Raw genomic sequence first — 12,595 nt, forward strand, 5'->3', positions numbered from 1 at the left:
GGCATTTGAGCTGTTTCCATGTCTTTCCAATTGTGAATAAAGCAGCAATAAACATCCCACATGATTTCTAATGTGAAAAGTGACTTTTAATGGCCTGTCAAGGAAGATTCAGTGATGAAGCCAAAGCTGCCTTCCCTATGATGTCAGCAGGAGTCTTGGCATAGCCTGGCTACTGACAGCTTTGGGGGCCACCCAAGGTGTAGCACTGACTTGGGCCAGGCATGCCCCTGACTGGCCCCGTGGTCCCGGTGTGGCCCCCCACTTCCTGTGCCCTCTCTGTGGCCCATGAGTCCTTTTGCTCTAAGCACACAGATCTTGACCTCTTTGAAACTTGTGCACTGCCCTGACCTTCAGAGAGAAGCCAGGGGGGATTAGGAATGCCAGGATGGTTCTGTGGGGTAAAAGTAAAAACCGGCATATGCAGTAGCATTTGCTGCCTAACAAATTTCTCCAAAACTTGGCCATTTAGGACAATAAACTATCTCTCACTTTGTCTACAGGCCAGGAATATAAGACTGTCTTAGCTCTGAGCCTCTCATGCAACTGTAGTCAAGATGCCAGCCAGCACTCTAGTCTTGTGGGGACTGAATGAACCGGGGATTCTTTCCAAAATGGCTGTTGGCTAGCGCTGTAGTCTCTCATTAAAGAAGCTGCTCCGTAAAGCTGTTTGAGCTTCCTCACAATACGGTAGTTGAGTCCCCACCCACCCCAGAACAAGTGGTCCAAGAAAACGAGGAAGAAGCCACAAAGTCTTTTATGGCTTAGCCTCAGAGATCTGACTAGGTCTTTAGGCTCCTGCTCGGAAAAGAAAGTGACTCATGTCCAAAGACATGGCAGAGCCTAGAGGTGTCATAGAAGTTCAAGGAGAGAGAGGCTGATGGAAGTGGAGAGCGCAGGGCAGGTGCCTGGTTGAGGGCCATTGGAACCAGCTTCAGGACTGAACGGGATTCAAATGCAAGGGCGCTCAGAGCAGTGGGGGTCAGTTGTGGGAGTGAGGTAGAACCCGGGGCAGCCCCCGAGGGACCGACCTCCCAGAAGGCTGCATGGTGAGATAGGGTCTGGGAGCTAAGGCCCAAGGTGGCAGTCAGTGGGGAACCACTTAAGTTCTTGACTGAAGTGAAGCCCTGGTTCCAGTGAGGTTACTGACAGGTCCACCCCAGCCCCTGGGCAAGGTTCCCTCTGCGCATGAAGTGTTAACCTGACTGAGCCCCTGTCCTCCCTCCTCATTCTATGACCTTGTCTGTTCTTCCTTGCAGCCCAGCCTTCACCTTTCCCCATCCCATCAATCCCGTGGCCTACCAGCAGATCCTGAGCCAGCAGCGGGGCCTGGGCTCGGCCTTTGGGCACACGCCACCCCTGATCCAGCCCTCGCCCACCTTCCTGGCCCAGCAGCCCATGGCCCTCTCCTCCATCAATGCCACGCCCACCCAGCTCGGCAGCAGCAACTGTTTGAGTGACAGCAACCACCAGGTAAGAAGCAAGGATTGGACCCCGAGAGAATCGGGCATTGCTATCTCATGCTGAAAACCTGTGGAAAGCCTCTGGCTGCAGGTCTGAATACCTTCCTGGCAGAGGCTGCATGATCCCAAGGGCCTTGGGCTGGATGCTGGGCTCTGTCCTGCCAACCTTCACATGGGTGGTCACTCAACCTCTGTTCTGCAGTCTTCATCCCATACATGTGACAGTACTTCATGCACTTGTGACTAAATGGTGGATTAATGAATAAGAATTAATATGATGCACTTTAGAGTATGAGTTTACCAAAGGTGGTTTCATTGACCTTCTCTGAGCACCTTTGACATGCCCGGGGGGGACGTGAACAGTAGTCTTTGGTGAACCAATGACATCCTGTTTTTACGTGAAAAATGGATCAGAGAGAGTATGGGGCAGTAGAAATGGCAGGGCTTGGGAATCAGACTGCATTAGATTTGGCTTATCTGAAAGTAGCCAGCCTCCTTCTACCTTTCACCCTGGGCTAACTGGCCTGCCACTGTGGTGGGTGATTGTGCGTACAAGAGCTTGTTACCCACACAGGCCGTGAGACCCAGATCTTGATGATAGTTCATGAGGTAAAGCCACTTCCCAGGCCACCTCCCCAGCAGGACAGGACCTTACCTGACCATGTGCTAGGAAGAAGACAGGGTACTGCAAGGCCCAGAGCAGCCCCTCTTCAGTTCCCCCTTCCCCACACCCCCACCCTGAGCTCCAGTGACCACCTGGTGCCTCCCCAGTGAATTTTGGCCTCTCACACCTGACACCACAGTTCCAGCCCCACTCTGGCTCAGCACTGCTCCTGCCACTCTTGGAGGCCTAAGATGTTGAAGCCAGCTTGTCAGGATAGAAAGATGGGTGCTCAGCACTTCCCTGAAGTCAGGGTGCTGGAGTTAGGAGCTACACAATGGGGTGGAGGGGACTGGCAGGCCAAGCTCTGGTCTGTGTCCTGGCCGAGGTCCTCCGGGCAGAGCACTTACCTGGGAGCACTCAGCTTCTGAAACCTCAAATCCAGGGTTGACCCAGAAGTTCTGCGTGGGGAGGGTCCCACTGGTATAGCCCATACAACTTGGGATGCCTCCACATGATGGGCTCTCCTTCGCACGCCCCTCCCTAGAACAAGCAGAGCAGCGAGTCGGCCGTGAGCAGCACCGTCAACCCCATCGTTATTCACAAGCGCAGCAAGGTCAAGACTGAGGTGGAGGGCTTGCGACCAGCCTCCCCCTTGACTCTGACACAGGTAACTGCTAGCTGTCCTTTCTATTCTCAACTGGGGCCAGTCCTTAAATCCTCCGGTGAACGGAAGAGCAAAGACTGTATGAATGAATGAGTGAGTAGGGTGGACACGTAGATCAGGAAGGAAGAGTGCTGTCCCAAGCACCCTGCACATAATGCATGCTCATCAAACACCTGCTGAGTGAATGAATGAATATCTGCTGTTTCAGTCAACTCTCCCCACGACTCACTGTCAAACAGCGCAAGGCCCACTCAAACTGATGTTCATGGTCTCTGAATGACTCAGGCCCCATCCACTTGCTCCCTCTCCTTGAAGTCCATTCCCCGCCCTATACCCCTCACCGCCACCTCCTGACCCCCAGGGTAATAAAACTCACCATCACCTAGATGCCCAGATGTCTCCCACTGCACTGTAGCCTTGGGTGGCACTTTGGGAGAAGCACCGCTCCATATCACTAGGGTTTGCACGGGCCGCGTACATGGTAGCTGCGTAGTATTGTGGTGTGGTGAAGGGGGAAGAAGTTTCAGGCAAGAAGGTAGGGACCCAGCCTGCTCCAAGGCTGAGACCCTGGTGCAGGGCTCTTTGGAGATCCTTCCACACCTTCAGCACTCCCAAGATGGCAGGCAGATAGCCCCAGTTCTTGGGAGAGAAGCCTGTGGTGGGAAGAGTGTGGTGTGTGTGCTGACCTCTCCGGTGGGCATCCTGCCCCCCAGGCCCAGTGACCTGGTCTCCACCCATTACTCAGAATCACCAGCTTTGACACGGAGGAGGCTTAGGGCCTCTGGTCCCCATCTTTCCTACTTCTACCAGGCCATCCTTTATCAGAGCTGTAAACCATCAGGCATGCTCCGGGCACTTAATTTTTATGAAATATTAGGTCCTGTTATTGTCAGGCAAACAGAGGGGTTGTGACAAATTCTCCCCTCGCTGACGCCAAAGCATCTCAGCATGATGCATGGTTTCCACGAGGCTGGCCATCACTGGGGGCTGTTGAAATTGATGAGGACGGCACATAGCCAGGTGAGATAACACGACCAAGTGGTGAGAATGGGCTGGCAAGGCGTTGAGCACCTGGGAGCCCCGTACCCCAACCCCTCCACCTAGGGCGGGTGCGCACAAAGCCCTCCCTCCTGCCCAACTTGGCTCCTTCCTCAGTTGTGTCAATGAATGGAAGGCTGTTTATCATCAGTAAGTTGTCACTGTGCCACTCAGTTCTGATTAGTGACCTGACTCATTTGCAAAGTGAATGGGCTTGCTTTCCCTGGACAGAAGAGGCAGCATGATGAATCCCCTCTCCACTAAACCCTAAAATCATGGACTAGGAGGCTGCCCAGCCTGAGCACACCCCCTACCCTCTCAACCACCCCCTACCCACTCAACCACCCCCTACCCCCCCAACTCACCCCACCCCACCCCCACCGTGATGACCTCCACTCGCTTATCAATCTGGCAGCTTCTTCAAGTCTCCTGTGAAATAAGCCGGCCATGCAGCTTGTGAAAATAGTAAATCTATTTCCAGCTTTTCAGATACTGCAGAGGGTATTTGGAACCTGCAGCCCTAGAAGACCTCCTTACCTGAGAATTTAGGGCCCATGTTCTACTGCCCCTTATTTCGGCTGTGGCCCCAAGACCACCTGGCTGTACTATGCACATCCTTACATTCAGAACACATGCATTGGCTGAAGGGGCCAGTTCTTGTAGGACTCTGCAGCTCCAGTGGGAAGTCAGTCAGAGCTGTGAGTCTGAGGCTGGCTTCTGGCTTCTCCCTGCTTAGAAATGGACTGCTCATTAGTCAAAAGCCTGACACGGGAGCTTCGGAGGCTCTGGACCTGTGGGTGTGAGGGCTCTGACTATGGAGAGAGGCTGTCCCTCTTAATCTGAGCTATACATATTTTGCAACTGGTGCTTTTCAAAGAGAGAAATTCCTACTGTTTGGGACATAGCTTGAAATGTAAAGCAAGACATCCTACCATCTGCTTGGCTCAACTCTGAGCCTGCCCGGCAGGCCAGTGGAATCTGGGAGTATCCTCCACATCCTCTAGAAGTCTTCCCTGGGCCTTCATCCCAACCTGGCGTATCTATGCTGCTCCCTTCCCCCAGCTCCTGCCACCTTCTAGCCTTCTCCACTCCCCCCGACCATCTGTGTTAGCAGCAGCTGGGGCGAGGCAACACTGTAGGGGTGATGCTCAGTATCTTGCTGATTCAGGAACAAAAGGCTTTGTCATCTTTGAGAAGAATGTTAGGCACCCGTGTGTGGGTATAGACATCTCAGGAACCTGCCTTCACCACCCCAAAATGGACACCCATTGCCCCAGCATGATCAGGAGCTTGGAGTCCAGCTGAGGTCTGGACTCCAGACTGGACTGGACCAGCTGACCCTGGTGCAACCATGTTTGGGTTTAAAGTTAAATGAAGAAAAATTGTGGCAATTTTGGAGACACACAGGTCAGTCTGAGATGAGAAAGCTGATGAGCACATTTGTGTGTGTGCACACATGTGAGGGTGATCCCTGTGTGTGCGCATGTGGTGCATGTGTATGTGTGGCCTTGTGTGTCTGCACCTATACCAGCCCGGGGTCCTTGGTACAGATGGCCCGGGGCAAGAGTGATCTTTCCTCTGGGCCAGATAGCTGAACATGGCTCGGGTCGATGTGTTCTGCTCCTCCCCCAGGAACAGCTGGCTGACCTCAAGGAAGACCTTGACAGGGAAGACTGCAAGCAGGAGGCTGAGGTGGTCATCTATGAGACCAACTGCCACTGGGAGGACTGCACCAAGGAATACGACACCCAGGAGCAGCTGGTGCATGTAAGTGTCCAAGCCCCAGCAGCCTGCTCCTTGGCACAGAGGGCAGGCCATACGGGGCCTTGAGTCTTCCGGCTCCTCTGATGGGGGGACAGGACTAGAGGAGTAGACCAGGAGAGCCCTGACCACATGCCCTTTCTGTGGGGCACATGATCTGTGTATGCCCTGCCTGTTTCTAAGAGGAGGCTTTTAGAAGCAAGTACACAGATGATGTGGATAGAGAAAAGAAGGGCCATGGGAGCTGGGTGTGCCCTCCAGGGTGTATCACTTGGTGCCCGCTCCAGACCCCACTCTACAGGAGCATCTGTATGCCTGGAGTCAGGAACTTTATGCAGCAGGAAGAAGACGAGCAGGGGCTCAGTGTGGGAGCACTTCAGCTGGGCGCCACCACAGCCAGCCAAGGAGGTCTGAACAGGTGACAACCTCTGTGCACCTCATTTTTCTCTCCTGTAAATGGAGGGATAAAGATTGAATATGGCACAAAGGTAAACCCTTCGCAGGTAGCAGCATTCCACACACATGACCTCCCTCCCGCCTCTCCCCTGTCTCCCCCCACACACACACACACACACCCCTTCCGGGCCATACCTGAATGGTTCCCTCTTCTCCATGCAGACGAGAACTGAAATTCAGGAATAATTCTTCCCCCTGCACACACTACTTGCTAGGCCGGTGTCTGTACAGACACAGTAAATGAGCAGCCTTCATGGGTAGACGCACAACACGCGTTCACTCATACACTGTTCTCATCCAGAAACCATCGACGTGGACTTGGCATTGAGGACGTGCTTACTCTCTGTGCTGCCTGCAGGCATGCCACTCGGCTCAAATACTACAGATTACTTTGGCATTCGGGTTTTTCTCCCCAAATTCTTACCCAGGAGACTAGGATTTCCCAGCCAACCCTTTACAGCTGACAGACCTAATCTGTCTGGACCTTGGGCGTCATTTTTCAACCTGTAGGATCTCTTTGGATAAACATGGCTGGAGATAGAGACAGGCCACTGGAGATGTGATTTGTAGAACAGATCAGAATGAATCAAAAAAGGACAGAGGGGCCAGTATCTGGGGCAGGAAGAGGACGTAAACAATGTTCAAAGATGATGAGTTGGCCCCAGGAAGCAGATGGGTCCCCACAGGGGAAGGATGGTTTCAGCTGCAGACTGTCTGCAGCTAGAGGTGACAGCCTCCACCTGGCTCTGGAAACACCCAGCTCCCATTAGTGGGGAGCCACGCCCCTCTGCCTAACTCTTTCTGCTCCCCTGCAGACAGAGAGCAGCAGGCACACAGGTGAGCTGGAACCCCCTGTCAATTGTTAACAATTTGTTGCTAAGTAAACCAATAAGAAAAAAATGAAAGTCATTGACAGAAAGCATTTTTATCATTTGAAGGGCTTTAAAAATGGAAGTGAGGCTAATGTGATAAGATTCCCCTGGAAGTTCGAAGCTCAGTAGACCTTACTAGCCCCGATGGTACATTTGTCTGCATGACAGCCAAGCCCGTGGTTCACGCAGGAGAGCCCAGCCGTTTGCCCCCAAGGTTGCCATTGCCTGCACGCTCAGCCCTCGGCTGTCTTAGAGATTGCAAACGATCTACAGTAGCACTGGCCAGTGGAAAGACATTGTGAGCCACAAATAACAGGCACTCGTGCAATGTTAGATTACCTAGGAATACCGTTGTTGTTGTTGTTGTTTTTTAAGATTTATTTACTCATGCATACAGAACTGGGGTGCAGGCCAGAGGCACAGAGGCAGCGAAGGATTCACCAGAGAAAGTGTGGGGAGCAGAACGGGCAGGTCAACGAACTACACTGCTAAGGGGAGCAGCCAGCGAGACAGGAGAGGTCTGCTGTGCCCTGAGGGTCACCCCTAGAGCGGGGGATGGAACTCACGCTGAAGCAGCTGCAGCCAGCTTGCAATGCTGCATCCTTACCCATTGGGCCACCAGGAAAGGTCCCCCCAGGACACATTTTTAAGAAGAGTAAAAGGAAAAGGATGAAATTAATTTCAATGTTCTACATAACCCAGTGGATCTACAATATCATTTCAATCTGTAATCAACACAAAACAGTGATTGACATATTTTGTGACCCTTTTATTTTCTATTATCGGTCTTTGAAAACAGCATGCAGTTTACACTTAGAGCCATCCCAGTTGAGACCAGCCACATTCAGTAATGAATGACCACTGCACTGGACTATGGGTGGGGAGGTTGTGGCAGGGAAAGCTGAATGTGTAGAAAGGAATGAAACTGGAGAAAGGGGCGTGAGAACAGTAAGAAGAAAATTAATGGAGCTGGAGAGGCGAGAAAAGGGGGCCCACAAGACCCAAGTGTTTCCCCTTGACTAGCTCCCTGTGGCAAGCAGCACAGACCCACCCACAGTATAGGCTGGACACAGAGGGGCCCCTGGTGGGCCGAGAGGCCCCTGGTGGTGTTTAGAGAGCCCAGTGGCATATCACTAGACTTTTTCACTCTACTGTGTGAGTGACTTAACCCCCCCCATTCCCACTCCTCAGTTATATGAGCAACCTGAAAGATGGAGGGGTACAGTGGTCCTAGAGGCCTCCTGCATACTCACGTAGCCCAAGGGTAGGGTAGTAATACCTGCTCCAGGGAGGGCTGCAGCCTTTGGTCAAATAACCAAAGTAACCACAGACAAAGCGTCTACGCAAGACAGGTCACTGGTTGCCTGTCACGGGAAGCCTCTGTGTCCCCCTGCTCCACACTGCAGAGGAAATGACTCCAGGGTAGACACAGGTGATAGGCCCAGGTAGAGGCCAGAGGTGTGGGTGCAGGTCCTGGACTAAAGAAAAGTTAGCTCACAGCCTGGGCTAGGACAATGCGGCTGGGGTTGGTCTGGGGACCGCTCCTCCAGGGTCCCCGTACAGGAGCCTTCAGCCACACCATCTGGCTGGGCAACCTTGCTCTCCTGGGCCACTTTGACCCAGGGGCAGCTTTACATGGTGCTCAGAGCCCACCAGCAGGATTAGAATCTAGCTCTACCATGCTGATTGCCTGGGCCATGAGCAGGCCACTTAACACTGGGGCTTGGCAAAAGGACAGAGCTGTCATCTCATAGTGTACTGTCAAAATAGAGACAAAACTCTTTTACATTTCCATTATAATGAAAATTTTTATTTAAAAATTCCTGGAGTAATAGGCAAGCTTGGGATCCTCATGGACCCATAGGTGCATGTCTGTCTCATTGCCGAATGGGTGCCTATTGTTTGTAACCTGGGGCCATCATCATAACCACCAACTCCCCAGGGATCAGAGGGGGCCAGCCAGGAGGCCAGCCTGAGGTGAGCAGGGTGCCTGTGACCATCCTAGGTGTGGTGGGCAGGGTTCAGGTCAGCTCGGCATGAGATGCGGAAGAACCACAGACACTGAGAGATTAGAAGTAAAGCAAAGTTTATTGAAAGTACTTTCCAGGCCCTCCCTGGCGGTGCAGTGGGTTGGACGCAGCATGGCAAGCTAGCCACCGCTGCTTCAGTATGAGTTTGATCCCCAGCCCAGGAGGTGACCCACATAGCTGGCAGGCCTCTCTTGTCTCGCCTGCTGCTCCCCTCAGCAATGCACTTTTTCCATTTCCCTGTCCTGCTCCCCACTCTGTCTCTGGTGAAGCCTCTCGCCGCCCCTGAGCCTCTGGCCTATACCCCAGTTCTGTATGCACAAATAAATAAATCATTAAAAAAGAAGAAGAAAGGACTTTCCAAGGGAGGAGAAGGTAGAAGTCAGTGGTTCCCTGTTGTGTGACAGGAGTTGGGATCTAGCTTTTATACTCGAGTTCCCTTTGCCTTTTTGTCCACCTCGCAAGCTCAGAGTTAGCAAGTGCTGGGTGCATCCTGTTCCTGCAGGTGGGGAGGGTGCTGATGGCACTGAAGGAGGCTGCTGTGGCAAAGGAAATATTGCTAGTGGTTGAGGAGCTAATGGGGGTCCCAACCCAGGACCCAGTTTAATTCCAAAGTTTAATTTACTCTCATCAGTCACTTTAATGACTAATTGAAAAATGCATTTGAGACAAGTAGCACACAGTCGAGCTTCATTTAATGGCACTGAATGACAATGCGTGAGGAGGTGTGTGGTCTGGCACGTAGTCCTTTTTTTTTTGAAGATTTATTTATTTGTGCATACAGAACTGGGGTACAGGCCAGAGGCTCAGAGGCGGTGAGAGGCTTCACCAGAGACAGAGTGGGGAGCAGAACAGGCAGATCGACAAAGTACACTGCTGAGGGGAGCAGCGGGTGGGTCAGGAGAGGTCTGCCGCGCCATGTGGTCACCTCCGGGGCAGGCGGGAATCGAACTCATGCGGAAGCGGCTTTAGATTCTCAGTGCTGTGCTTTAACCCGCTGCGCCACAGGGAGGGCCCTGGCACGTAGTCTTAAGGGGTGAATGATCTGCAGACAGTCGGTGGTGGGCAAGCGGGCAGATGGTCTGGCCGCCCAGGAGAGGTTGGGAGGGGCGGGCAGCAGAACCCACCCCTCCGTGGTCTCTTCCCACAGCACATCAACAATGAGCACATCCACGGGGAGAAGAAGGAGTTTGTGTGCCGCTGGCAGGCATGCACTCGAGAGCAGAAGCCCTTCAAGGCACAGTACATGCTGGTGGTGCACATGCGCCGACACACGGGCGAGAAGCCGCACAAGTGCACGGTGAGTGGGCCCCCGTGCAGTCCTTGCAGGCAGCGGCATCTGGAACCGGCCACGGCAGAAGCCCTGGGACGGGCCAGCGTCTGTGGGATAGGCCACGGCAGTGTCTGTGGGACCAGCCATAGCAGTGGCCCTGGGACAGGCCACAGCAGCGTCTGTGGGACAGGCCACGACAGTGTCTATGGGATGGGCCATGGCAGTGTCTGTGGGACCAGCCACAGCAGTGGCCCTGGGACAGGCCACGGAAGTGTCTGTGGGATGGGCCACGGCAGCGTCTGTGGGACCGGCCACAGCAGTGACCCTGGGAAAGGCCACGGCAGCATCTGTGGGGTGGGCCACGGCAGCAAACCTGGGATAGGCCACAGCAGTGTCTGTGGGACAGGCCACGGCAGTGTCTGTGGGATGGGCCATGGCAGCATCTGTGGGACAGGCCGCAGCAGCAGCCCTGGGCTGGGTCACAGCAGTGTCTGTAGGGCCACGGCAGTGACCCTAGGACAGGCACACTGTTGGGCTATTCTGTCTGTGGCTGCTCTAGGCCTCCTGCCTTGCAGCCTTGAGGCCTGGCTTACATGTGTCCAGACCTAGGAAGCGGTCTTGGCACCTTGTTGAAGTAAGTTGGCCTTAAAGGATGGCTTTATTTCTGAACTCCTATTCCATCCCTCTCTATGTCTGTGCCTTTGTTAACACCACACATGGTCTTGCCTGCTGTTGTTTTGCAGGAAGTTTTGAGTCTGGGAAGTGTCAGGCCTCCAATGTTGTTCTTCTTTTGTAAGATGGCTTAGTCACCTGAGTCCTTTGCAGCAAGCTTTTTGCTTCACACCCTCCGTGATAGGAAACCAGAGTCCACGCCATAGGAGCCCTGACATAGAACCAGATAGAGGTATCTGGAGCCAGTGTGCTCAGTCAGAGTGGCCAGAAGGAAAGGAGGATATTAAGGAGAGTTCAACGGGCTTTGCCTGTCACTCAGGAACAGTTTTCACAGATCCACTGGGTGCAATGGAAGAATCTTTAGAATAAACCCTCTACAAAGACCCTCCCTCCATTCCTGCTTCCCTCTTTCCCTCCCTCCTTCTCCCTTATCCCCTTTCAGTCCTTCCCTCCATATCTCCCTTGTTCTTACCTTTTTCCTCCCTACCAAAAATTTTCTTTCTTGTCAGGTGCTAAATACTAGGAACGCAGAAATGAACAAGACCTAGAAGTTAGCTGCTCTCATAGAGCCTTGCATCCTCGTGGGAAGGCCAGTGAACAAATGATTAAGATAATTATAAATGTGTTAGAGAGAATAAAGGGTAGAATATGATGATTAAGAATATCAGAGAAGTGCTCTCAGAGGAGATGACCTAGAAGATTGAGAGGGAGCAAGTCAAGCCAGGGGGAGAAAGGTTCCAGCCAGAGGGGACGTGTGTGCCCTGAAGGATTTAGTGGTGTCACTTAGTGGCAGGAGCAAGGCCGAGGGGGACAGGCTCGCCCAGAGGACTCTGAATTTTATTCTCAGCACATTTTACAACACAAAAAAAATTCTAATCAGGGAGTGGCATTTGGGAAACAGATAAAAATAACATTTTCAAAGATTTTTAATGATCAGGGAAGATTCTCACAATATGCTATTGATTTTATCAAGCAACTTTTGGCTTAAAAACTGCTCGGGGTGAACCGCTCAGTTGCTCGAATGAGCCCTATCTGGAGGTTGGCAGGCACTGTCCTTGGGCAGCCAATGGTTTTAATTTTTTTTTCTTTGTACTTTTCAGTCTTCTCTAAGTTTTTAGAATGGCCACATGTCCTTTTTATCATCAGAATGGGAGTTAAATGTTATTGTTAAAATACACACGTGTGCATTGCTGGGGGTTGGGGGAGGCCATGGGTTGCCTCTCGGGTCAGGCGCTGCGCCCTGGGTCTGAGGGCCATCGCTGACCGAACCTCCTCTCCCCAGTTCGAGGGCTGTTCGAAGGCCTACTCTCGCCTGGAGAATCTCAAGACGCACCTGCGCTCCCACACCGGAGAGAAGCCATACGTGTGTGAGCACGAGGGCTGCAACAAGGCCTTCTCCAACGCGTCCGACCGCGCCAAGCACCAGAACCGCACCCACTCCAATGAGGTACACAGGCCCTGCTGACCATGCACCCCCTGCTCCTGGACACCTGGTGTAGGCCATAGGTACCGGGTCCATGAGCCCCTGCCCACCATGGACCCGCCCCTACGGCCTGCAGCCAACCCGCAGCTCTTGCTGCCAGGCTGTAGTCCCCTGCCAGCCGGCGACGGAACAGACCGGCCTCTCTCCCCAGGCAGCCAGAGCTCCTGGCGAGATGGAGAGAGCACATGGGAGGAAGTCAGCTGTTACTGGCCTCAGTTCCCACCACTCACTGTCACTCAGGGAGCTGTGGGGGGGATATGTCCACAAAGTTATATATATATATAT

At 53.0% G+C, this 12,595-nt stretch overlaps 1 protein-coding gene across 1 annotated transcript in view; it reads left to right on the forward strand.

Moving 5' to 3' along the window:
- The window catches only part of GLI2 (GLI family zinc finger 2), a 175,376-nt gene that overhangs the window by 155,075 nt on the left and 7,706 nt on the right, over nt 1–12,595 (forward strand). Inside the window, exons 6-10 of the mRNA XM_004674725.2 lie at nt 1,257–1,470; nt 2,609–2,744; nt 5,334–5,533; nt 10,033–10,182; nt 12,110–12,274. Of these exons, the coding sequence (XP_004674782.1) occupies nt 1,257–1,470; nt 2,609–2,744; nt 5,334–5,533; nt 10,033–10,182; nt 12,110–12,274 (865 nt within the window). The remainder of the gene's footprint in view (nt 1–1,256; nt 1,471–2,608; nt 2,745–5,333; nt 5,534–10,032; nt 10,183–12,109; nt 12,275–12,595) is intronic.

The sequence above is a fragment of the Condylura cristata genome, unplaced genomic scaffold, assembly GCF_000260355.1.
Source record: "Condylura cristata isolate star-nosed mole 26May11 unplaced genomic scaffold, ConCri1.0 scaffold00002, whole genome shotgun sequence".
Classification (NCBI taxonomy): Eukaryota; Metazoa; Chordata; class Mammalia; order Eulipotyphla; family Talpidae; genus Condylura; species Condylura cristata.